We start from the raw sequence: 27,257 nt of genomic DNA on the forward strand, positions 1-27,257 counted from the left end.
CGCCGCAGAACATATGCCTCGTTCACATCACGATTGTTCCAGCAATCGTTGGAACTATCGTGCATTCACGCAACGATGGTTAAAACCTGTGCTGCTGAGAAATTGACGGTTGGCAAGGCTGTTGAGGTTTGCAGGGTCAAAATATTACTGTGTTCAAAGGGTATTTAACGAATAACTTTTCTTCCGCCCATATTCTACCTTCCTAGGACAAATCCAAGAAAAAAAAAATTAAAGCGAAGGGAGCTTCACGAACTTTTCGTCTTTCTCTTGTCGCTTCCTTTTCCGGTCTCCCGGCGCCTAACCATCGTAAAGTGGCAACGTTCGGAACTAGGGTAACTATTGTCAAGACATACATTCACACTACTACTTCGGCCAACTATCGTATCGATTTTTGTAAAAAAGAGTATTTTTTTAAATTTTATTTTCTACTTTTTAGCGGTAAATAATGTTGTCGATAAAACCAGAGTTGCTAAAGAATATTCTACCAAAAAATTTATAACTAACGCCATATAATGAGTGAATTCAAAAAATTTTTCCACGTGGAAACTTAGTTAATTAATCAGAGAAATATTGAGCGAAATTGCAAATGCCTCATTAATGAATATTGTAAAGCGATCATAAGTAAGCAAGGGTGCTAAACTTCAATGGCAATGGGTAGTGACCAACTCCATCAATGAAACAAACAAACAAACAGACGAAGCAAGTTTTATAAAAGGCGTAGAAAAAGGCCATAAGAGTAACTTGCAGATTAACGGTAATTGCAGGAAGAAAAATAGATCCTGACCCCAAGCTAGTAAAGCAAGATATTTGAAGCACACGGCGTGTTACTGCCGCCAGCCTTTATATACAATAAGAATAATATATTTAATAATATCTAAGAATGGATTTGTAAGTGTAAGCAACCCTTGAATCAAAAAGGTAAGACTCTTATTGTAATATCATGAGATATGTTTATATTGCATGCTCTTCACTACTGTATGAAAACACATTTTCGGCTTGCTTTTCTTCACAAATCTTCCATTTATGGCCGGCGATCCCAGAAGTTCAAAATTTCGAAGTCCCGGCGCGGGCGTTTCCAAAATCCCGAAATTGACATATCAAAAGAAATTTTTAATTCCTGGCGAACCCGTCCTCACGAAGGAGTTCCTTTCTCCTCGACTCGCGCCGATTAAAAGCTATTCTGATTAAAAGAAACATCTCCCGCGGATAGAATGGAGAAAATTTCTCAACAAAATTCACATTGCAGGACCTTTTTACCCACCGGGATTGGTATGAGAGCTCTTCGTGTTAAACACTACTCCTCTGTTTCCTCATTTGCGGTTCCCGGAAATAATTTTAAATAAATTTTGTGGCCATCATTAGCTATCTAGAGATAGAATTAATCGCAAACCAAGATATGATAAGAATATGAACCACTGTGAAGAATTTTCCTGCCGTTATCTTCATTGGTTCATTTCCTGTTGCGGCGCCCATTGGTCTGTGGTCGTGACACCAATATTCAAATGTTTTAAAAGTGGCAAGTCGCAGTCATAATCATAGTAATAAGTGGAAATTCCTACGTACTTTGTTACTAATGTATTCGGCTGGGTGTTCAATGCAGATAAAAGAGTACTAATGTGACCATTTGAGTATTCAAGAAATCATTCAAGTGCTTCAACCGCAGGAGGCCTCCGTAGACGTATGGCTTATGGTGCCAGAAGTCAATCCGAAAACGTGTGAGAGAAAACGATGTGTGCGTTGTGTTTTATAGCGTAATTTTATTGAAAATAATTCGGTACACGTAAGGGATACATAAATTACAACGAAAAAAATATTAATCATTTTGCTTACCCCCTACACTTATAGACTAAAAAAACGCTAAAGTTGCCACAAACTTTCCATGGGTTGGTGAACCCATTCAAGTTTCGGCTCATCAGCTCGCCTAGAAAATTTTGTTGTAGGATGGACTCGCTCATAAGACTACATGCATGCATCAACGAACTACGCGAGAAAGGTGCGCGTATCTGAGAAGTAGCTTAGACGCGGTGAAGCGCTCGGCATGAGTCGAATCATCAACTTATCGGCCATGGGATTCAGGCCGTCAATTTATCGTTAAAAATATTTCGAGAAACAGGCGACGGATTGGAAACCGGAAATGTATGGGTCTCTTCTTTTTCATACTCGGAAATACAGGGTGGAAAAAAATTGTGCCACAAAAGTTTTAATCCCGGGCAGCTGATGTCAGTTGGGAAATTACTAATGCTGTATAGAATCTTGTATGATGTGAAGCACGATATTGAAGTTCTTAATACTAGTAAATTTAGACATTGCAATATTTGTTTTTGCAATACACTGAGTTTATTATGACACTACGCGTTTCGTCGTTATAAACACTTGATAATGTTGTTTGTAACGACGAAACGCGTAGTGTCATAATAAAGCTCAATGGAAATATTACAATGTCTAATTTTACTAATAAAATGATGTATAGGACGAAAACGCACCACCATTAAACAACAGAAACTTCGAGCCAAGCGCTCCGATTGGCCACGAGTTTTTCCTGTTGTCGGATGCCTGGGATGAATCGCGATTTCCCGCAGACAGAATATTCGAAGTCATTAGCTGTCTAGGGCATCCGGCAACCTCTCCGCCAATCGGAGCGCTTGAGTCAAAGTTTCGGTGATATAAAAATGGTAAGTTTTTGATCTAAACATCATTAGTAGTCCTGGTTCCTACTGGCATTAGCTACGGCTAGCATTTATCTACGGATAGCCGAACGATTTTTCTTCCTCATAGGAAAATCTTTCCTTTCTTTAGAAATATCAAATCATGGTTGCGCTGGTAGTGGGCCTGGTCGCCTCTACAGCGGCGAGGGTATTCCCCGTCCCTCCCTTACATCCCTATCCCTATCACAGAGGCGTCGTCGGGCTCCTATCGCGGCGGCTCCTATTTCCTTGTTCCTTCCCATCCACACCCTTCACCGGGAGTGCGGGCGTATCAGTTGTAGTCCGGGTCCCGGCCCCGGCGGTTGTAACCCTGAAAGAACCCACTTGGTTTCTCATTGGTGGCATTAGATGCCCAGGATTAACATTTCGTGGCATAATTTTTCTCCGTCCATTATAAGAAAAATTGGCGAACATTACGGTACCCAGTGAAGAGTTCTCGGGATCGACACCGGGTTAGGAACTCCCTATCTGCTGACGCGACGTTTCGATGTCCGACTCCGTCATCGTCCTCAGGGATGTGAGTCTGTGAGGCTTTGAGGACGATGACCGAGTCGGACATCGAAACGTCGGCACATACGGAGTTTCTGACCCGGTGGCGATCCCGAGAACTCTTCACTAATTCCATTCGCCGGGAAAGCACGATTTCTTTCTTCATTACGGTATCCCTTTATTATGAAAAAATATTGCTTCTTCCAATTTTTATGTTAGCTTTAGATATTAATTTTTCCAAGAGGGTCATAAAGGAAGTACGTCTTGAGGGGTACTCACGTATATTGTGGCGGAAAGACCTCCTGAAGGATTCTCCGAGGGACGGCCTGGGGGAGGTGGGCACTTCGTCTCGACGGCTCCCGCTGCGGCTGCTCCTGGAGTCCTCCGCTCCCCCGGCTGACCGCGGCGGGGCGTCGCTGCTGATGGGCAGAGTCCTCACCATGGCCACCGCTTGATTATGTCCTCGCGAGGGGAGACGACGACGATGATTTTAGTTGCGAGAGCTGACGCCGCCGCGGCGGGTGTCGCCGTGGTCGCGGGTGGACGTCTCCTCGTCGTCGTTTTGGCGGGTGCGGGTGGGCGGAGGGATGCTAGGGTGTGTGGGGTACAGTGGTGGTGCTGCGTGCCGCTCCCGGGGTGCGGGGGAGGCGGCGGCGGCGGCTCAGGCTCTCTGGGCAGCGTGCGACCGGGGAAACGTTCCATGGGCCACATCAGCACCGGCGATCAGGCACCGCGGCTACGGAAGAGAAGACAGATCAATGTCAGTCACATGTACTTGAACAATAGGGTGGTTTCTTATTATTTTTTTTATTACCTAAATCGAAAGAAAGGTAAACATGGAAAAGTCCAGGGGATGTGGGGAGATTTCAAATAGACTACATTATGGTAAGACAGAGGTTTAGGAATAGTGTGAAAAACTCGCTCAGCTTCCCTGTAGCGGATGCGGATTCGGACCACAATCTAGTGCTCATGAAATGCAACGTAAGATTCAAAAGACTTATAAGAGTTAAGAAGGCGAAGAAATGGAACGTAGAAGCCCTGAAGGGGAGTATGAGGAGAGAATATCAGGAACTAGTGGACATTAGTATGCGGGACATTGACAGCACCAAGACTGTTGAAGAAAGATGGGATAATATTAAAACGGGAATAGTCAAAGCGGCGGAGAAGTCAATTGGTTACGCTGACAGTAGAAGGATAAAGAAGCCGTGGATAACGGTGAACATGATAAGGGAAATGGAGGAGAGGAGGAAGTGGAAGGACGTGGGCACAGAACAGGGCAAAATAATGTATAGACAAATTAATAATCGATTACGGCGTGAAACAAAGAGATCAAGGGAGGCTTGGTGGAAAAGACAGTGTGAGGAAATGGAAAAGTTCCAGAAGGATGGAGAAATAGGCGCGTTGTACGCCAAAGTGAAGTCGCTATCGGGCGGCAAAGGAGGACAAGCCATGGCTAAAATTAAGGCTAAAGATGGGAGGATACTAACCGAGCGAGAAGAGGTAAAAGGTAGATGGAAGGAATACGTGGAGGACCTGTATGACAGAATGAACAGACCAGAGAGATTGACTCTAGAGGAAGAATGTGCAGTGGAGGAGGATAATCTTGGGCCGGAGATATTAGATTCGGAAATAGAGAGAGCACTCCGTGATATGAAGGCTGGGAAAGCAGTAGGCGTGGACAATATACCGTGTGAGCTTCTGAAGAATCTAGGGATGGAAGGTAAGAAAAGGTTTTTCGAACTAGTGCGCAGGATCTATGAGGAGGGATGTTGGCCGGAGGATTTCGTGAAGACGGTTTTAATTCTGCTTCCGAAAAAGAAGAAAGCTGTGGAATGCGGAGATTATGGGACTATCACCCTAATATCGCATACGGCGAAAGTGGTGCTGAGGATATTGAACAGACGAATGGAGGCGAGGGCAAACGAGTATTTGGGCGAAGATCAGTTTGGTTTCAGAAAAGGGAAGTCAACTCGTGATGCAATAGCAATAATGAGGTCCCTCGTGGAGAGGAACCTAGAATATGACCAGGGCGTATATGCGTGTTTCAGGATTTTGAGAAAGCCTTTGATGGGGTAAACTGGGTAAAGTTAATGGATATTCTGAAGAGAATAGGTGTAGATTGGAGGGATAGACGACTGATACGTAACCTGTATATGGCCCAGACTGCGCAAGTGAGGGTAGCGGACGGAGAATCTGGGTGGGTAAGCATTGGCCGAGGTGTGAGGCAAGGCTGTCCTTTATCACCGCGGCTCTTTAACGTGTACGCTGAAGAGATGGTAAGGGAAGCGTGGGATGAGTTAGAAGCTGGGATAAAAGTGGGAGGAATGATGTTCAAATCAGTGAGATTCGCGGATGACCAGGCGTTGATCAGCCAGTCAGCGAGGGGGCTTCAGGCTCTAGTGGATGCGTTATGCGAGCGTTGCGAGGAGTATGAGATGAGGATTAATCATAAGAAAACTAAGGTAATGCGGTTTTGTAAAGCATCACGAGCGAGGAATGTGAGACTCAAGATAAGGTGGGCGGTGAAAAACTTGAGCAGGTTGAGCAATACAACTATTTAGGCAGTACGTTAGAGGAAAACGGATACAGTAGTAGGGACATAAGGAAGAGAATCGCATTAGCGAAGGAGGCATTCATGAACAGGAAGGAGCTTCTGAGAGGATCGTTGTGTAAGAGTTTAAAGAAAAGGTTAGTGAAGAGTTTGATCTGGAGTGTAGCTCTCTACGGTGGGGAAACGTGACACTGAGGAAAGAAGACGAGAGAAGATTGGAGGCATTTGAGATGTGAGTATGGAGAAGAATGGAGAGGGTGAAATGGACGGAGAGGAAAAGGAACGGCGAAGTGCTGGACATTGTGGGCGAGGAGAGGCAGCTTTTACATGAGATACGGAGGAGACAGAAGGTATGGATGGAGCGAGTACTTAGAGGGGAGGGGATGTTGAAAATGGTGTTAGAGGGTAGAATGTTAGGGAAACGAGGGAGGGGAAGGAAAAGAATAGGATTTTTAGATAGATTGAAAGAGAGTAGGCCTTACAGTGAATTAAAGAAGGTAGTGCTGGAAGGAAAGGTAGGCTCCCATCTCACTTCTTGAATACTCCATGAAAACCTACCTTAATCGGTAGAATACTAATAATAAATAATAAAAAATCGAAAGAATATTACTTCTGGAGAACGTATTTCACGCTTCTAGATTTTTAAATTACCTACGATATCTATTTTTTGAGATTATGTGAAAAGTGAAAATTTTCAAGCGCGCGAGAACGTGACGGCCAAGGACGGGGAAAGCTATATGCTGGGGAAAACCCGCGTCATTCTGGTTCCAACTGTCGCCGTGTCAGGCTACCTTGGTTTGAGGGTATGAGCGCCACTACGATGCAGGCTGCTAGCACGTTACACAGTATCCTGCTAGCAGGTAGCGCTTGGCTATTAATAAGGATTATAAATACCCTTTCAAACGAAGGAAACTTTCCGACCATAGGCAATTTTAATAGGTGATTATTAAGAGACGTTTCCCTGAGCTCTGTGCCTCATGCATTCATTGGTAATCTCAGACGATATAAAACTTCTGACTGCTCGTATAGCCTCTGGGCGCATGTGACGTCACGTGGAGTGGCATCGCATGGGCGCCAATCGTGCCTTTTTCAAATGAGGCTAAAATTGACCATTAACATTCGTCTAAACTGGGATTTCTAAAACCAAATAATATGTATATTATGAATACACTAAAGGTGGGCAACGAATCACAATCAATGACTTTCGCTTTCTGTGATGAAAGAAACTTCTCTATTAGCCACACGAATTAAATAGAGGAATTTAAAATTCTACGATGATCCAAACAATTATTTAAAGCATTAAAAAGAGATCCGTTGTACCCTATGAGGAGCGGAGCAGTAGATAGAGGCAGTGGCGATTGACGACAAGATAATATCATCATTTTGTAAAATTACAGAAAATGAAAAACATTTGGTTTAAAAACCAAACTCTTCGGATAATTAGTGATGAGACAACCTTAAAGTGTAGTTACAAGTCTCGAAATTCTCAAAACGTTCGTAACCTCCCAGACCCCACTACTGCTGGAAGGTTACCCTCCAGGCCTTCCGCCTGCCTCTCCTCCCCTTATCCCTTTCCTGGATTCGCCACTGGAAAGAGGTGACAACTGATTGTGAGTTTCACAAGCGTGAAATTCGGGCTCAAGGTTCCGCTAGAATTCAAAGTCTCTCCTTCATTTGGCATTCAGCAACAATGGGGTGTTTCACTTAGAATAGAAAATTCAGTTTGATTCATACACTCGTAAAAAGCTGTGTAAGAGAATAGGTTCCCGCCCAATATATCCTCGAAAACTCATCCATAAACTCGCACATGAAAAACAAAAACTCTGGCCAAATTTCCCACCTCTGTGCAGTACGAGATGTCCTCAGCCTTCTGACACAACATGCGAATTCCTCACAGGGTAGATGATATTAGGGGATATTACTAATCACCCAAAGTCATAGGACAGAATCGCCAGTGACGTCAACAACTTTCCTTTCCGGGAAGAGGATTTAATGCTTGATGTATCGCTTCCGATCATTCGAAAACTTGGCGATGGATCAGGAACGGAAAGACACATTTTACATAAAATATTTCCCGAAAAGTTAAGCTAAACAATTCATTACTTCCACGAAAAATTTCGTCGAGAAATTTTCCACATATTTTTTCCAACTACTTGATCATATCATCGTAATATTTCCGAATCAAATGATATTACACCATATTTCATTCTTTCCTAATCAAGCGTACTTACAAAAATCTCATCATGAAACTTACTTCAAACATAACTACCCCCTTAAATAAGTATAAGTTAGCAGGTGATTATTTTAATATTGTATCTATAAACAGATTAATATAGCCACCATCCATAGAAAATTCACCGCTATTTATGACGGATGAAACAAGCGCAAAAATCCAAAGACTTTCTTCAACACCAAATACATTAAATGGACGCCCGAATTGGAGCAGTTCAATATCTTTAAGCGAAAGGAAAATATTGCGCGGCTGATTCCATCTTTTCAATAGCATTTAATGGATAACGGCATTTTGCTGGTTAATAAACAGCAACCGTAACGATGGCGAAATGTGTCCCACCCCTTGGGTGATAAATCATAGCGATCCACCTGCAACTAGGCACATAAGCGTACATGTCGACACGGATGTGGAGATATTAATGACCATTTTCTGCGCAGCAATACGACGCTTGAAGGACGGTATTTGCAGGCGTGCCATCAACTACTGCTATCGGTCCCGAATTATGTTTACCCTACGAGGAAATTACGCGGAAACTACTGCAATTACGAGGAAATGACATAAACACTGACTATGGTCTTTCGGATAGTATCAAATGAATTGTTCCATGAACCGTTTACCACTTACATTATACGCTTTGATTCTAGGAATGCGTTTTACGATTAATCAGATGGCGGTGGCAGAGATTTTTCAGTCTGCCCTGCTAAGATGCTATGTGATAGGAACTTCAAATATAGCTCTCTGGATATACCATGTAAAATATCCGCCACTAACCCAAACTGATCCCAGAAATGATACGGCCCACAATTGACAATTGACGATTATTACGCCCATGATATTTATGTAATGGACTCATAAAACGTGATGAGGAACACAGTTAGTAAAAAAACCATACGAAAATGAACAGTCACCAAGTAGTCGTGGAAACTTGGAGGCAAGCAATCGGGCTGCATCATAGAACCTACGTTAAAGATGACATCGGTGTAATGAATCAAGAAAACTGAGGACGATGGCTTTGGTGAAACATGACCATTAGATGCGAAAACAACGGTTAAGACAATGGCCCACTCACGAACACATGCCAATAAAATACAAATATATGTTGACTAATCATTCATATCCGATACAAACCACAATGAAAATGGAATTAGAAGTTTCTGATTGTAACCCTCAAGTAAGCTGCTGTCGTTAATAATACTTAATGTTTGCTTTACTCAAAGAATTAAAAAATATTGAAAAAGTTTTTGTCAAAACGGTTTAGGAGGAGAGCTCCATTATAACAGGCATTTCAAAATCGCAGCTCAATTGGTTTCTGTTCGGCAGCCTGATAATTGCACACACTTTCGCGTTACTGGGGACTTCCGTGTAAGAAACTAATGTTTTGCACCGGACATTATTTAGGTTCCTTCATTAATCAGCAACTTAAACCTCCTACACAAAGATTTACGGGACATTTAAATTATGAATACTACAGCTTTCATACGTCTGAGCGTTCATCTGAGTCCGATAGAGATGTGAGATCTGGTGAGAAAAGATCTTCATAATGCTCGCGGTTTATTACGTGGGCTCGAAGAAACCAACTTTCAGAATTGTCAGCAAAAAATCACATTTTTTACGGCTCTAAAAATAGTGTAATCACAGGATAAACTCCATCAAGTAAAAGAGAATCACATATGAGGACAGGCGCTCTTAAAAACAATATATCTTAATTATCATTACCGATTATCACGAAAATATCAGCAGAAAGAGTCAAAGCACGAAATAAAAGCTTTAATAGCATCACATAAATAATTACAGGTACCTACCTAGTATGACACCCCACGCCAAACGCTTCCATAATGGATGATTCGTGAGATCTGATATGAGTGGGTTGGAAGCCAAGGGGTACTAGTGATTTATTTTTCTAAACAGAGTTAGGTACAGAAATTAGGTATAGAAAACTAACGAAATCGATTAGATACTTATTGTTAGTAGTGCATTTGATTTTCCACCGGATGTCAGTTCAGAACAGAGACTCACTCGCTTCCCTTGGCAACCACGTTTTTGTGCATTTATTCTAACAATTAACTTTACCTAACTCTGTTGAAAAAAAAATCACTTGCACCCCATGGCTTCCAACCCACTCATATATAATTTCGAGAATTTTTTCACAGCCGCCAGCAACTTGGGGAGAATACCGGCAGCACTATCAAATCGAAAACGTTGAAACCCGTGAAAACGAACCTTCACGTCGTAGTTAACATCTACGTCTAATCGTCCCTTCATAACCAATTCATTTCCGCTTCATGGATGCCGCGTTTCAACGAATACCGTCACGGCACGTCGATGACCATGACCCACTTTAATGGCACGTTGCGTGCATCAACTACCAATGTTTTTATCTTCTCCCAACTTTGAGGGGTGCATTAGTTTCCCCTGCCAAAGGGAAACCAGGCCACCAGTCCCCACCGGAAAAAATGCACCGTGTTCCACGACCGATAAAAAGAAACAAAAAAAAATTGGCGCTGGTAAGCGTTGATTTCCCCATAAAATCGATCGTGTCGCATTATCTCGCGCAATGAGGGTCCGTTCATAAAGCCTTAAGCGTCGATGTAAGAAATATTATTGACTCAAGGTCCGAAGCCAAGTATTGACTGCCCTAAATTTAACACGATTTACGCCACTGAAAATAATTAGCTACGGCACAGGACTAACTAAAAGTAAAACTGAACGAGCGTGATGCGCCCGCTCCCAGCGGGCTTTCCCCGCTCTTTTCAATGCAGGTCCACAGAGGGATAGGCGCGTTTCTAATTTTAAAATGTGGAAGAAAAAGGCAGGTTCTTATGTACAAATTTAATTGCAATGTTCACGTACAACTTGAGGTCAGAGGACCTCTTTAAACACAACATTGGAAGTAATTACACTATCCTCTGTTAATACTTGTTCAGCGTTTTCCTTAATATTTACAAAAACATTTTGAAAAGATCTTACCCTAGAGAATGCTACATAAAGTTGGCCATGAGAGAATACAGGGTCAGGTAGGAATAAGCCAGCTCTTTGCAAAGTCTGACCCTGAGCCTTGTTAATAGTCATCGCATAGGAAACCTTTATGGGAAATTGTCTGCGAGTAAAATTAAAAGGCATGGTGGGAGCCGACGGCGTTAACTGTATTCTTGGGATGAGGACAATCTTGCCGGAATCGATAATTATTTTAATTTTTAAAAACCAATTTTAGGAAACAATGGCAATATTTAGGAAGTAAGATATGCCGTTGCATGTTCTCTGATAAATTCTGTGCATTTTGGTACCTCATTTGTAGAGTTTGGTTGCGTATAAGTTGAGAAAAAGGTATCTATAGAGTAGAAATAATATAGAGGATTCTGCTAATGAGAAGAAAAAGAGCGTAAAAAAGGTCGTTGGAGAGACATTTGATGAGGCATGAGGAAGTTGCATTTGAAGTCTAGATAGAAATGATGCGAATAATGAAATACTACAAGCAAATAATCAAAGTTAGAACGAGATGAAATTTCTCATATCCATAACCTTAGTATGAGATTCGTTTACGCAGGAAACTTTCTATCCAATGAAATGGATAAGAATTACCATCATGACATGGTTATACTAAATTGCTTGTACGCATGTACAGTGTACCAAGCGCATATAAGATTTACACATCACCAGCAAAATCAGCAAGACGTTGTCCAACCAGTGTATACTGTACATTTATTCATATCATTATATATGAAATAATAGATGACCTGTACGTCTAGATTTTTAAAAAGTCGAAAATGACTTTTGAATATGATAAAAAAAGTCTTGCAATAGGGTGGTTTCCTATTATTTTTTTATATATATATATATATATATCGGAAGATTATTACTCCTGGAGTACGTATTTCACGCTTTTAGATTTTTAAATGACGATATCTATTTTTCGCGATTAAATGAAAAGTGAAAATTTTCAAGCGCGCGAAAACGCGACGGGTAAGGAAATGTCTCCGTGAGACGTATTTCTGGTTCCCCCTCCCGCCTTGTGAGGTGACCTTGATCGAGGCTCTGAGCGCTGATAGGACGCAGGATGCTAGAGGGTAGCTGAGTACCTTGCTGTATGGTAGCGCTTGGCTTAAAAAAGGTTTATTAATACCTTATCAAACGAAGAAAACTTTCCGACCTTAGCCAGTTTTAATATGTGATTATTAAGACATGTTTCCCTGAGCTCTGCGCCTCATGCATGCATTGGTAATCTCAGACGATGTATAACTCCTATCTTCTCCTATAGAAACTAGGTCCCTGTGACGTTAACGTGGAGTGGCATCGCATGAGCGCCAATCTGGCCCTTTTCAAATGAGGATAAAAATGGACCACTGCCATTCGTCTAAACCGGTATTTCTTAAACGAAATAATTTGTATATTATGAATACAGTAATTGTGGGTAACAAATCGCAATCAATGCCTTTCGGTTTCTTTGATGAAGGAAACTACCCTATATAGACTCCCCAATGTTTATCCCTGTGCGTTCCATTTTTTTCAATTCAAATAGTCTGTTACAAATTAATTTTTAGAAAATAAAGGAATAATCGACAGGATTCATTAGTGCCTTTAAAATGTTTTATTTTGCTGTTTAAACTAAACTGCCAATGACTGTAATATTATGCTATACGTTCAATTAAAGCGTTTATTATTTAAAAATTATCTATGTGTGATATCTCTTGAAACATTGCCCTTGTATAATCCCCTTATATAACCTTGTGATGTTTAGCTCGACTTGACGTTGGAACCGATGCTTGCACCAGACCTGTCGAGCTAGCCTCGACGATGGACCGCAAAGGGCTAAGGCATAAATCAATTATGAGATTTAAACTTTTGTGAATAAGACACGGGTACAATACATGCGTATTTTCATTACCATACAAAAAATAAGGGAGGAATATATTTTTCTATAAATAAAAGAAGAATAGTTATGCATATAAAACTCGTCCAGGTAAACTCAATCCCAATTCAAGCGGGAAATGGTATCAAATTTCATACATACTCACTAATCAACCCTGTAAATTTACGATAAAAGTTTTAAAATATCCCTGTACAATTGAGTTTTTTATAGTCGTAGATAAAATAAGCTGCATCACCGCTATTCAGAAATTTCATGAGTAAGACGCTCTAAGGTCAATTGATAGCGGTGTCATCACATCAAGCTGCAACCCAAATCATATCACTGTCATATTCACAAGTTCTATCTCAAGTGATAATATATCGAAGGTGAGCAACCGAAAATAACATTATCTACGCGAGGATGGCATGCACACCGTGCATTGCACAGATTCATCGCTGATAAGATCACGGATCACTTTGGATCACAGGTGAGAAATCAATAAGAGAGAAAATGAGACGAATTAAAGTAACAACAATTTATATGTCTCAGTTTAAAAATATAGTTCTTTATCAATTTTATTTCGTTTACGAAACTGAGCCCACATAAACGACTGCATAAAAGCAAAGCTGTAAAAAGGAAAACATCACTCAATTAGACCGAGTGACGATTGATTTCCCTTAACCCATAATTACGCACCCTTCTCTACAGTGGAAGATTTAGAAGTGGAATTCGACCAAAGATTTACCGAGTGGGGTACAATTTTGTCGAGAAGAGTTATAGATGAGGGTGCGAATGGAGAATGGGGGAGGTGGACGGATAGAAGGTGGAATGACGAAGTGCTGGACATGGTGGGCGGGGAGAGAAATGTTTTAGGTGATATACGGCGAAGATGGATATGTTTGGATTGGGCGAGTACTGAGCGGGGAGGGGATGTTAAAAACCTTGCTAGATGGAAGAATGCTTGATTGGCGGTGGAGGGGGAGGAATAGAATACGATTTACATAGGGAATGAATGGGAGTAGGCCGTATTGAGATTTGAAGGCTACAAGTCCATGATGGGAGTAAAGACAGCAACCCTCCCCACTGCACATCTGTTTCGCACCCCTTTCCTCAAACTTGTAAAAATCCTCTAATGTATAAATGCGATGTTCTTACTGCGGTGCCTTGTTCCACATGATAGCTCTGCGAGCCGAATCGCGTCGTACGTATTAAACAATTACGGAAAAGTACAACTACCTTCTATATCAACATGCAATTTTTATAGTTATACGCAGGGCTTTGAATTTCGATGTGATTCTAAACCCTCAACGCCCGCTCGCAACGGCCTTGGGCAGCAAGATCACTGCAGTCGGCAGCTTAAAAAACAGCTGACCAGCTGACCACCACCGAGCGAGGTCGAGAGGGTTTGAAACAGTACGAACGAGGACGCCGGCGACATCTAACGAACGCCATGGGAACTGGATCATACGGCGAGTGAGGACGACCGCTGAACTCGCGGCCCCCGACAGGATGCGCCGCTTGGCGGTGGCTTTTCGAAACAAGTCGCCTGAAGTCCGCTTGCACGCGGAACTCCGTGGTGGGTCGTCGACTTGAGACCGAGCGCATGAGGAATCAGAAGGAAAGGAGGGATTTTCCGATTCGCAGACCGCCGCTGGCGCATGTGGGCTGAGGAGGAGGAGGGGTAGAGGAACGGTGACGAACGGCCTTCGCGCAGCAGACGATTGCGTAGCGGCCAACCTCCGCACCCATGCGAGAAATATTCCGTCAGCATGTTATTTCCGCGACTCTCCGGAAAGTGAATCAAGATTATGGATTCACGCCGGAGTGTCAGTTATGCGTAAACGGGGGGGGGGGGGGGGGGGGAGCCTGGGCCCCTTCAGAAATGAGGAAAATAAAGAAGAAAATAAATATTTCCGCGGCATCTAACCCTCACCGCTCAGACCTATCCTTGTGCTTCCATCTCATCTTTTATTATTTTTTAATCCACTTGCCCCGAAAACAGCACAAATGTGACATATTACGACGGAGAATTTGCAACAATTAAGAATGAACGATCATAAACACCCATGTAATTTTTAGGATTTCATTCGCCTTTGGTTTAGTTCGGGTTGAGCTCTAACCTCACCAATCCAAATAAATCTGAAGAATGAATCACGATATGAATTAATAACTGGGAATTTGGGCCTTTTACTGTACCTTATTATAGCTTCAAATTTCTTGATTTGGTCCGTAAAATAACTCATTATTGTTTTAATAACGTCACAACTGAATTTTTACTACTAAGTGCTCTTAGACTCCACAGTTATTTGAATTGATAGTTATTCTCACTATCCCAACACGCAAAAGTTAACATAATGGAACTTAAATGCACCACTATCACATTTTTCTTTGAATAGCATATAGGGAAATGGCTGAAACTAACAATAAGTTCTCTCATAGTTTCTACGGCGGAATGCTCCATCAGGGAATAAGTAAGGAAACCATATGTCTTCCTTTAACAATATAACTAAATGTCGACGGAAATTTGTGGAGGGAAATTTACATAGTACGGCGAAGAAAAAGAAACTTTGTAGCTTTCCTAACTGCACGAGAGGAGAAAACTGTGTTGCTTGGAAAACTAACTCATTTCTTCCATGTCTTTGAGTAACAGTCCATCACCTTTGAGCCCCTTGGCCAGTTCTCCGAATGACCACGAAGAAACTGCACGGGTTGCCCGCAAAACATACTCTATCTTGCCCATGCTAAGCGTCCGAGTAAAGTTCGTCTCAAAACCGGTCCAGCTGTTACCATTTTTTATACGTTTTTCACGCTAACCTTGAACCCACACACATTCGCGAATCTGCTCTTTTCCAATGACCGTAAGTAGTATCCATTTCCCTATAGAATCATTTGAGTACAGGTAGGGCTTGCGTTGCTGCAAATAAATGATTCGCGAGTTATTATCGTGGAATGGTGACATGATAGAATCAAAAATAAACTTTGTTGCATTACACACAGCATATACTAAAAAAATCTACAGGTTTCCACATTTTCAGGTCATTATCAAGAGGCAATGGAGTCTAATAGTTTAAGCCTTAAGAATGATAATTGATATTAACTTGTTGTAAAAATAACCTTCATCATCATCACTGGTCAACAATCCTAGGATTGGTTTGACGCAGCTCTCCACTCAGTTCTCCTATCAGCTAATCTTTTCACTCCTACGTATTTCCTCTCTTTCACATCTCTCTTTACTAGTTCCATATATTTTGTTCGGGGTCTTCCTTTTCCATTCTTGCCTTCCACTTGTCCTTCGACGATTGTCTTCATCAGGCCATCATGTCTCAAGATGTGGCCTATAAGGTTGTTCCGTCTTCTTATTAAGGTTTTCATGAGGCTTCTCTCCTAACCTTAACCTTAAAAATAACCTTAAGAATTTATTTCAATGCTTGAAATGTGTAGTTAAAATGAGCACTCCACATGGAACGTGTACTTTGACGGAGGTTCTTAAATTGCCACTCCAATGCTCAAAGTTCTCTGGATACAGGTCATATAAACCAATGCATGAAGCTTGAAAACAATTACTACCTATTAAAGAACTTGAAAAATAATCTCATCAAGTATACGTTTGGCGTGCCTTACTCTGTACGCTCGAGATCATGAATTGTCAAATTTGGGGGAAAATCTCATCAGAAAAGCACTTCCTAGCCCGGGAGGGCCTTAAAATTCATCGAGACTACAGAGCAAATATGTACCATTCATAAGCATTCATCTGCGCGACAGTTAAATGGAAGAATTTTTTATATTCGGCGACAAAACTTGCCACACGGATTCGGAGCACTGAAACCTCGCATTAAAAGTCATTTTGTTTCTCAGCGGAAGTAAACATGACCACCGAGATATTCCTAAAAAAAACACTGCGGCACTAGTTAATAAAACCGTACGTGAAATAATTTATACGCAAGATAACAAGTTCATTGAAGTGTCTTTTATGGCATATATTTTTCCAATCAAATCTTCTCAATAATTTATGACTCCTATTAATAATTATTGATTAATTGATTATAATCAATTCAAGTACTGTACCCCGTCAGCCTCAGTGGCAGCGGGATAAAGTCCTGGCCTGCCATACAAGAAATCACGGGTTCAAGTCCAGCACGGGTAGCTTTTCCCTATCAAGGGCAGGGATGTTCGTGTGCGTTTAGTTATTAAGTTGAAAATACACTATGTAAAAGGCCATAGGTTCTTTTTTCGGTGATACAGGAATAAATAAATAAAATAAGTAGATGAATGTTGAAAATCATATCTGATCTAGCAAATCGATTATAAAAACCGTCGAGACGTAACAGGCGATCCAACTCATATCGGCACATCGTCAGTCACCCGAACGAGGACGCATAGATTTCCCGATATCTTGCGCACGTAAATTTCCATCACACGTCCCTTAAAGCGTGGACATCAACGCATCTCGCCTATCTTTCGCAAATATGGCGGTGACCGCAGGCTTCACTCACGAGGATAATAATCGAAGGAGAAAGTAGAACAAAGGAGCGAAATCACAGCTTTCCCTTGTACATAGAGAAGCCCCTCACGTTGAGTCTTACGTCCCAGTTTGGCATTGAAGACCTTGCAGGCGCAGCATTGAGGGAGATATATTTAAAAACGCATTTCCAGCGAAGGAAGCTGAAATGAAAATCTAAAGACTAGACTCTTCCTGAAATTTTATTCGGCGATAGCATAAAGGATTCATTTTATTGGTATGATGCAATGATTAATGCAGTCAGTGATGACATGAAAGGTCCTATATCGATCAAGTTCTATGGGCATCACCTATTCTCCATGAAGATATGAAGTAATGGAAATTTACAAGCAGAGAAACTTGGTATAAATATGTGCCTTAAAAAATTGTATCTATGGGTTTTAATTATCTAATAACAACTTTCTCAAGTACCCGAACATAAAAATTACGGAGAAAAGAACGGAAAATAAAAAGCGCAGGTTAGATAAAACGAAGCAGATGATTAGAAGTGCATCTGTGCATGGGCGTACCCAGCGAGGGGAAGGAGGGGGCAGCTGCCCCCCAAGATGCAAAAATCGCAAATGTCTTTAAGGAAAATAATATTTTTTCAAGCAAATAATTTTGAAAACTAATAAAGAGCTGTTACAGTTTCCTTAAAATGTTGGTTTCATTCACCTTTTCCATGCTTAAATCTTACCTATAACAATGGCTTGCCCCCTAGTTTTGATCCTGGGTACGCCCTTGCATCTATGCAACTTCGCACAACCAAGGTAAGTCATTTGTAAAATAATATGAAGTGAAATTTATAATGATAGTCCAAGGTATTCCATAAGCGAATGAATGCGAAACAGGAATCCCATGAATTAATGTTACATCTGACCGCTTACTCACTCTGGATTGCATGTTTAATCGATAACAAATTCATTATATAAAACGTCAGACGAAGCTAAGAATTAGAACGTAAAAGCGGAATTGTGACGAAAGAAAATCTGCTGTTCCACGAATGTGGAAACACTCCGGCATAAAAATATTTATAAAGCTATTTTTTACGATTAAGTCATCGAAAACAATGACGTCATGACCCTGCTCGGCAAATCTCTGGATGAATTCCACCGCTAAAAATATTCCCAGATACAGACACATGGGAGGGAGATAAGAATACAAATGTGTAGAGGGACCAAAAAAATAGGAGAGCTTCATTTATTCACGGATTGAAGACTTCATGAATCCACACGGAACGATTTGCAATCGGCTCCAAACTGATTACCTAAGACGGAAGTGGGAAGCCCGAGATACGCCGTTTTAAGGTGCTGAAAAGGGACTGAAAAACCTGACAGAAAATAATAAGATAGAAATTTTTAGGCAAATTATAAATCTAGGACTCTTTTGACGGTGATTAACCCGACTAAAACCTCAATATATTTTCACATCTTTCGACAATAACTCTCGAATTTCAGTAAACTACTTTGAGTTACCAACAACGAGTACTGAAATCCTCTAAAAAAAAGTCATTAATTTTGTTTTTATTTTTTCCGTTCTTTCACACAAAGAGGCTCAGCTTTTTTGTGAACTGGCATCCGATAAACTTTGATTATATTCTATATTTAAGTTACATAAATCTCCAAGCTATAATGTTTCAGGAAGTTCCTATCATTTCCAGATTATTCTACGGTACAGTACCCATACTTATAATGCATGAACCATTTGTCTAGTATTCGTCCTTGAGTAGTTATCATTAAATCAATAAAGGAAAGAACTAGAAAATAATCGGATCATTCCTCTATAAAAGTTATAAATGCGACCGGTTCCCCGATAAAAATTTTGAACTGTGGACAATGTCTATTTTTTCGAGTACAGTTCTGCATAGCTTCCACTCTGCCTTGAATAAAGTCTCAAGTTATATAATCAATAAATGCACAATTTCGTGAAAGTATGAAAATAAAAAATGAAGTCAAAGAGAAGCCGGAAATAATTAGTTTGAAAGTAAAACGATGGGTGATAAAAATGAAGTGAAAAACGAAATCATAGGAGGGAGACCTAAGCACGTTCAAACTTGGATATTCTTGGTGAAACCGATCAGTCGTTGAAATACATAGTGGCATTATTTCTGCAGCATAATTCCCTTCTCCTGAATAAGGAGATTGTAAAGGTGAACAAATCTTACTTCTTTCGACAAAATACGTGCGGTCCAAGATGGTCAAGGACGAGAAAAGGTTAAGTCATGAATAAACAGAAAATCAATCCTTCCTGGGTGTTTATTCTGGCTCTTATTAGCAGTTGCAATCTCAAGATAGCGAAGATAAGATAGGAACTGTCACTATGGTCACTACCCTCTTACCCTTGCTGCAAAATATGACTGACTCGGCGACAAACACTGCAGAATCTCTGCCAAGTCCAACGAAGACCCAGAAAATTCATTTCAATTAACAGGCTTCAAAATACGGAGCACACGTCGAATGTAGAAATAAAGTTTATTAAAGCAGTACAAGAAATGCATACTTTTTTTTCATTACTTACATCTATACAGTATAATACCTTGTAGCTACCTTTACGGTGTTTGGCAGAGGGTGATCAAAGATACGTCCACATTCATGCAAATGCAAAGCTTGCCAACCGTAAGTAATTCCTGTAGAAAATCTATGCAAGGTTGGAACAATTGAAAAATAATGAAAAACATGCAATGAGTCTTCCTAGTTTAAGACGCCATAGCTTTCATAATTCGAGACACCGTTGCTGTCCTTGACAGTACGAAGAAAGAATAAAATTTCAAATCACTCTGTTTTGCAGTCCATTTATACTATTTTCTTCTCGTATTCACGTCTGACAAGGTACGACGGTAAATGAAGAATATGTTTCACGTCGTCAGAGAAAATAAAAGTGACGAGAATCACAGAAAGAAGAGGACTCAAAACAAAACAGAAGAACTGCGCGTTAGAAAGAACACCCACCTCCCCCAGTCCTCTGCTGCCACGTGAGATAGCCGAGTAGCGATTACTGCGCGTTTTCTGTGCATATTTATACTTCCTCTCACAGCGAAGAAAGGGAGCGAATGTTGTTTCCAGTAAGAATACAGACACTGCGCAGAAAAGTGCTCGTAAAATACACCGAGGAATTGGTACGCTGGTATTGCTATTTATAAATTTACTACCAAGTCTTGTCGGGCATAAAATTTTAGCGTCATTCTGAGAATTACAGACGCAAATCAATGTATGTATAATGAAAGAAATTCCTGATGATATCGTCACAACGACACAAATTTTAGTTACAAAAGCAAGAATGAAATGGGAAATTGAAAATAGGTTGACCATTCCTCATGTCAAATAGTTACTTTTACCAGACTTTTACTTAAATCGTGCATAGAAATATGAAGGGATTTTAAGAAAAATAATCTATCAAACACTCAGGTGACAATGCTTGGGGATAAATAAGGCCGTATCCGAGGTTGGCAAGCTAAAAATAAACAGTGCAATAATTAATTTTGTTCTTAAAGGTTTGAATTACATGCAACTTCATTTTACACAAGTGACAGTACGATATATTAGTCATTATCCATGGTCTTATGGAAGGTAAAGCATCGTGTGAATCGGATCTGGTACGCTGGATAACATTGTTGCCCTCCTAGATTATTCCTAGATCCCCATTGGAACTAAATAGCAGTCTACTAGTCAAGTTTGCTCTTTGTTCACCTTGAATTTCGATAGTCATAAGGTCACATTAATGTTTCAACTCCGTTTTACAAAAATTGAAGTTCTGGTGGTAGCACAACAACAAACCCACGTGGGAGGTCAAGAAACGAGTAATTGAGTCAAATCCCAATAAAGCATTGGTTATGCCTATTGAACAGACCAGTTCACTATCTTGATACACTGATATAAGGCGTGAATTGAGGGCAATCTCGAAATGCACTCAGAAAAGGTTCACATGAAATGGAACTGAAGGACCTTACGAAGAATTCAGGATCACTAAATCATCAAAAGTAGAAACGACATAACGTATCAGCTTCTCAGTAATAGGTATTCAGTAGCTTTTACCATCTCATATCCTTATATTTCAAAAACCATAAAGTCTATTTCTTTATACTCTTTAAAGGAATTTTCTCCATGATTATCAAATCGTTTGGCTCTATATTCTTCTTTACACACGGGATTCGGTTTTCCCGACCACAGCCGAAACGCAGTGATGTGGAAAAATAACTAGGTACTTACAGCTCCTAGTTCGTATAGAGTGAGAGCATTTTGAATATTTCACAAATAGATACCAATGAAGCACATTGTCCTGAATAAATTCGGACAAAATTTTGTATTTTTAAGAGATATCCTCAAGCGTAAACGCCTTTAACGAACTTAATTTTGTGTGTGAACATTGGAAGAAGAAATATCGATTCAACGCGTTATCCGGCGATCCCATTACGGAGTCGAGTCCGGCGGAGGACCTTGAAAAAAAATGAACGCATTGATTGAAAATACGCACCGCGTAGAGCGAGGAAACAGCTGCTCCAACGTCTTAAGACTTTCATTTTTTCCTCAAGGACCTCTTATCTGAAAGGCGCTTAAAAGTGTTTTCAAAGACTCGTGAAGCCATGTTTAGTCCAAAAGTATGATTCAACGAGCACATTTTAACATTTATGAGCCATGGGACTCGCCCTCATGTCACGTAATAAGCATTTTCGAAACCAGAATGGGAACGGTTAAAATAGGGTGGTTTCCTATTATTTTTTTATTGCCTAAATCGAAAGATTATTACTCCTGGAGTACGTATTTCACGCTTTTAGATTTTTAAATGACGATATCTATTTTTCGCGATTAAATGAAAAGTGAAAATTTTCAAGCGCGCGAAAACGCGACGCTTAAGTATGAATGTCGGGAAGTCTCTCCGCGTGACGTATTTCTGGTTCCCCCTCCCGCCCTGCGAGGTGACCTTGAGGCGAGGCTTAGCGCTGATACGACGCAGGCTGCTAGCGGCTAGCCTAGTACCCTGCTGGCTGGTAGCGCTTGGCTTAAATAAGGATTATTAATAACTTATCAAACGAGGAAAACTTTTCAACCTTAGCCAGTTTTAATAAGTGATTGTTAAGACATGTTTCCCTGAGCTCTGCGCCTCATGCATGCATTGGTAACCTCAGACGACGTATGACTCCTATCTTCTCGTATAGAAACTAGGTCCCTGTGACGTCACGTGGAGTGGCATCGCATGGGCGCCAATCTGGCCCTTTTCAAATGAGGATAAAAATGGACCATTGCCATTCGTCTAACCCGGTATTTCTAAAACAAAATAATTTGTATATTATGAATACACTAATGGTGGGTAACGAATCGCAATCATTGCCTTTCGTTTTCTTGAATGAAGGAAACCACCCTATTCATGTGGGCATAATGTTGGGGGAGACGAAGTTTTTTTAAACCTAAAGCGTCATTTCATTTAGCCGTATCTATCAGTGTTAGTGGGTGTTACTATTCATGCATTACATATCAGGGGCGTGGCGAAGAATGGATAAGGTGAAGTGGACAGAGAAGAGGAGGAACGACGAAGTGATGGACATGGTGGGTGAGGAGAGGCAGCTTTTAGATGAGGTACAGAATTCTAATTACTCATAAAATCAATTTATTGTTCTCTCTTCAGCTTGTAATGCGGTAAGATATTGTGGGCCTCTCTTTACGCTTAAATTTGCAATGTTGCCATATTTCATTTCCTTACAAAATTCTCCAATATAATAATCTGTAACACTGATTTTACCATTTCCTTACTCTTCAATACACTAATTATCAACAACTTTCTCTTCCTCCTTTGTATCTGAAGAGAAATTTTATCTCCTCACCCAACACATCGATATTCATCCTACTTCCCTTGCTGTGAAAGTGATGTAATTCATACAAACTGTTTCGCCATTACATCAAGGGAATTCTCTTGGTAATGATAACGTAAACAGAGTAGAACTTTGACGCTGTGCAGCTTGTTGAATATCTTACGCCCGTCGAGTCCGAAGAAATTCATGGAGCACTTTGAATATAACACAGAAAAAAGCAGCTCCTTCCGCATTAACATTAAAATTCGTTCTTGGGCGCTTTATTACCTTGAATATGAGAAGGGAATGTTCTTTTTAGAATGGTCATAAAAATGAAAACAAAAAAATTAGTGTAGTAGGATGATATGAATTAAATATTCTAAGCACGGGATTAAGCCTATTTCGTCGAAAATTCTGATTCCCTCTCGGTCACATAAATTTTCATTTTCAGCTTGGATTTCTAAGTTTGATAATTCGGTTAAGCCCAGCTTGAATTGCTCAAATAAAATTGACACATGTAGTGCGCAAAGAAAAAAGTATTGAATGTCGCCCATGAAAGAACGCCAAAAAATAACATTAAGAGCATTATAAATACCTCTAACTATTAATATATGGCAGTTAAGAGGGAGCTTGAATGCATAACAACTATGGAAATGAGGTCCAAATAATATAATTGTTTAATCGATCTAGATACAAGATATTTAAGAAAATTTCAAGTTAAAGATGATAGACGATGAAAACTGAAGAGATATAAGGATAAAAAGTAAGTGAACACTAATGACAGGTGATGATTAAGATAATAAAGTCAGAAGCGAAAGATCTGAAATCAATACAATATGATGATCTAGATTAAAGGTCGGATGATCAATATTGATAGGGAACAGCTGCAAGACTACGTATTCTCTCACATCCATTTTGATAATAAATTTGTAATGAATTATTTAATACCTTAAAACTAATATGGGTCATTTCCTCGAATTGAATCTTGAATGTATCAATCGCTTCTTCTCTCAGAATATCACCATTAAGATCTTCAGAGTTATCGTCTTTATCCCACCTATTGAGTTCTTCTGTCACCTCAATCGAATCCAATTTCCTGCTAAACATTCATCAGGCACTTGAACATCGTTTTCCTTCCATTATTACCGCCTTCAGCAAACTCCTCCTCATCCTTTCCAGATATTTCCTCTCTCAGACAAACACGTAGATCACCTTGTCGTTCACTATCCTCTTCCAGCATTAAATATTCCCCATTCTCTTTCATACTTATATCTTGAACTCAACAAGCTTTTTCTCATTCCTATTTTCATAACATACGTCTCTTATCTACACGTCTACAATCGAAAAAGAACACCAAATTCACACATCCACCTACTATCGACGCAAAAAAGGTAGAACGCTGAACTTTCAGCATCTGTATAAAACACTACCGAAGCTCCAAAGGGTCGTGTCATATTAATATATCGTATTGCTCATTGTTTATTCGACTAAACAATTTACAAACTAAAATCGCCCCGCGGCAATGCACTCAAACCAAAACGACGAGGTTAGCCTTTCCGTTTTTTTGAAGTAAGAGGAACAATATAAAAATGTCCATACATGAAAAGTTAAGAATTATTTTTGCCTATAATATGCGTCACTGCGATATTCATTTTCTTTTCTACACCTCGGAAATTGATACCTACCTTTCGGCCATTTAAAAAAACGTAGAATGGGTAAAATTTGATTTTAAAAAGCTATTTGTAATTCGAAGATGCCGTTCTGTACATAAAAATACAATGAAATACTTAAAACCTGGGACGTGGTGACCAGAAGGCAGGAATCTTAACTATTGTTTGCATATATTCTTTTGTGGATATATATTTAAATACGTAAATAAACATGCATAAATCCAAATATGAAAATATTTTATAAATATATAATACTGAAATAAAACAGACGCAAGTAGTTAGCAAGGAAAAGAAAGTACTGAATGGCGACCATGAAAGAACGCAAAGAATAACATTAAAAGTATTGGAAACAACTCTGACCATAAATATCAGGCAATTTTAAATGAGCTTGGATGGAAAATAAATAATGAAATGTGGTTAAAAATCATATTCAATGATTCATAAATCGGACAAAAGGTAAATTATTGTATAAATATAATTAAGAATAAATATATCCAAATTATGAATATATATTTGGATTTATTTAATCTTACTTCGGCCAAAATAAGCACTCGTGGATGATTACGCTCCACACGAGCCTAGAGAACAAAGGCTTGTCGTGATTGTTTCCGGGTTGAAAACCCTGAACTCCTCATCCACACGTTTATTTTAGTTTGGCGAACACCGACGACTGATTTATAAACAAGGAAGCCACCACTCGGGGCATACTGTGCCATTTCCTGACACTTCACCAACAATTTCACCGATTGATTCAGACTGTCAACAGTGCGTCGGACTCGCCAGATCGGATCGGTGCATGGGAACGGCGCGTCACAGGGCGACAACGAAAACGAAACCAGGATTAGTAGGCAGAAACAAGCGAAAAGAAACAATGTGACCACAATTTATCCGGATATCCTCGATCTTGAATCAAGGAGAAAATAAAACATGGCTTGTTTCATGTTCGATCTCCTCGAATATGGAAGCCGCATTTATATAATGGTATTTTTCTCCCAAATTGTAAAAAAAAAACGAATCTGACGTGTGCACGAAAGCGCAGTCAAAATTGCGTCGTGTAATGCGGTGAATTGCTAGAACACATGCGAGAATGCGTGGACGTGAGATGGCAAAATAGCCCCTGTTCTAATTTCGGTCATGCATTCGCCCAATTCCACGCCATTTTAGAAATTAATGCAGTTCCAACCTGCGGAATCCCGTGCCCCGTGTAAAACGGCCTTAAATATTCCAATAGTGTTGTTTTCGATGGTACAGGAATGAATAAAATAAATAAATAATTAAAATGTTTGACTCGACTAAATACGTAGGTCCAATCCATAAGGGAAACAAATAAGTTATTCTCAACCTTGCACTGAAGTTTTTCAATCCCTTCGTGACAATGTAAACGGAAGAATGTCGATGACGTTAATCGCGAGTCGTACTTAAGACGCACGCAGGCAAAGAGACCTTGAGCGGCCATCACACCCATCGAGTGACCTCGCTGCTCGACGCGACGCAAGCTCCGAACAGCTGGCAACTCCTTCTTCGCGACTGGCAATATTCTGCAGCTCCCACGCCACTGATATTCCTACCGTGGATAGAAAGCAAGACTATGGGAAATATTGTTTCAATTCAACGAATTGCTTAAAATGCCAATACTGCGCCGAAATGCCTTGACATATGCATACATACATATTCACCCCTAAATCTTTTCAACCCCAGTCAAGTTTGTCTCTCTCGTGACCCCGATAACCTTAAAACGTCAGTTTTTTTCAATCAGAAGCAAATAAAATTAGCAAAAGTCCTTTGAAAAGCGATAAGTTTAGATGCGGGGTTATTTTCCCTAATTTAAGGGTTGCTCGTAAAAATGGAGGGTGATTGAAAAAATCGGAAGGTATTTTCGGATTCAGCGACCCAAAATTAGTCAGAAACACCCTAAATTGTAGCCGAGCATTTTTTTGAGCTTTTTTTTGCAGAACAGTGTTATTAAGAACGTTAAAAATGAGAAGCATGATAAACATTTTTTTTCGGAAAAACTGGAATGTTGTTTTCGGGGAAAACCTTGGGCTTCGGCTTTCATTGTTTCCATGATTATATTTTTGTTATCAGTTTCTACTTGACATATTTTTGCATGGTCGGCCAAATTTCCGGGTAAGTATCAAGTTGATGAAACTTCTATGTAAGCGGTCATATAAAAAATTAATAACGTCTTGGAGTATAGTTCAGAGAAATTAAATGCATTAATGCTTGCCGACGTGTCGACTTTTTACTTATATCTTCATCGGGGTTATGAATAATGTTTAGAATAAAATAATTCATGAATGCATGAATGAGTTCCAAAATGCTTTTCACAATTAAAATTTCAATTAAATAAAACAAGCTTTCAGTATGTGATGAACTTTGAAAAATTAGAGTACCTACCTAACAATCCATGTGAAGATAAATCACTTTAGATGAGGTGCAATAACTATTTTGCGGTGATAACACATAAAGAAAATACAATGTCT

General features: G+C 40.0%; 1 protein-coding gene across 4 annotated transcripts in view; it reads right to left on the minus strand.

The window, feature by feature from the left end:
- Positions 1-27,257, minus strand: part of LOC124166367 (probable phospholipid-transporting ATPase IM) — a 567,585-nt gene that overhangs the window by 375,390 nt on the left and 164,938 nt on the right. For all 4 annotated transcript variants that reach the window (XM_046543855.1, XM_046543854.1, XM_046543858.1 and 1 more), the window contains exon 2: positions 3,474-3,930. In XM_046543855.1, the coding sequence (XP_046399811.1) occupies positions 3,474-3,636 (163 nt within the window). In that variant the 5' untranslated portion in view covers positions 3,637-3,930. The remainder of the gene's footprint in view (positions 1-3,473; positions 3,931-27,257) is intronic.

This window comes from Ischnura elegans, chromosome 10 (genome assembly GCF_921293095.1).
Source record: "Ischnura elegans chromosome 10, ioIscEleg1.1, whole genome shotgun sequence".
In the NCBI taxonomy this organism is placed as follows: domain Eukaryota; kingdom Metazoa; phylum Arthropoda; class Insecta; order Odonata; family Coenagrionidae; genus Ischnura; species Ischnura elegans.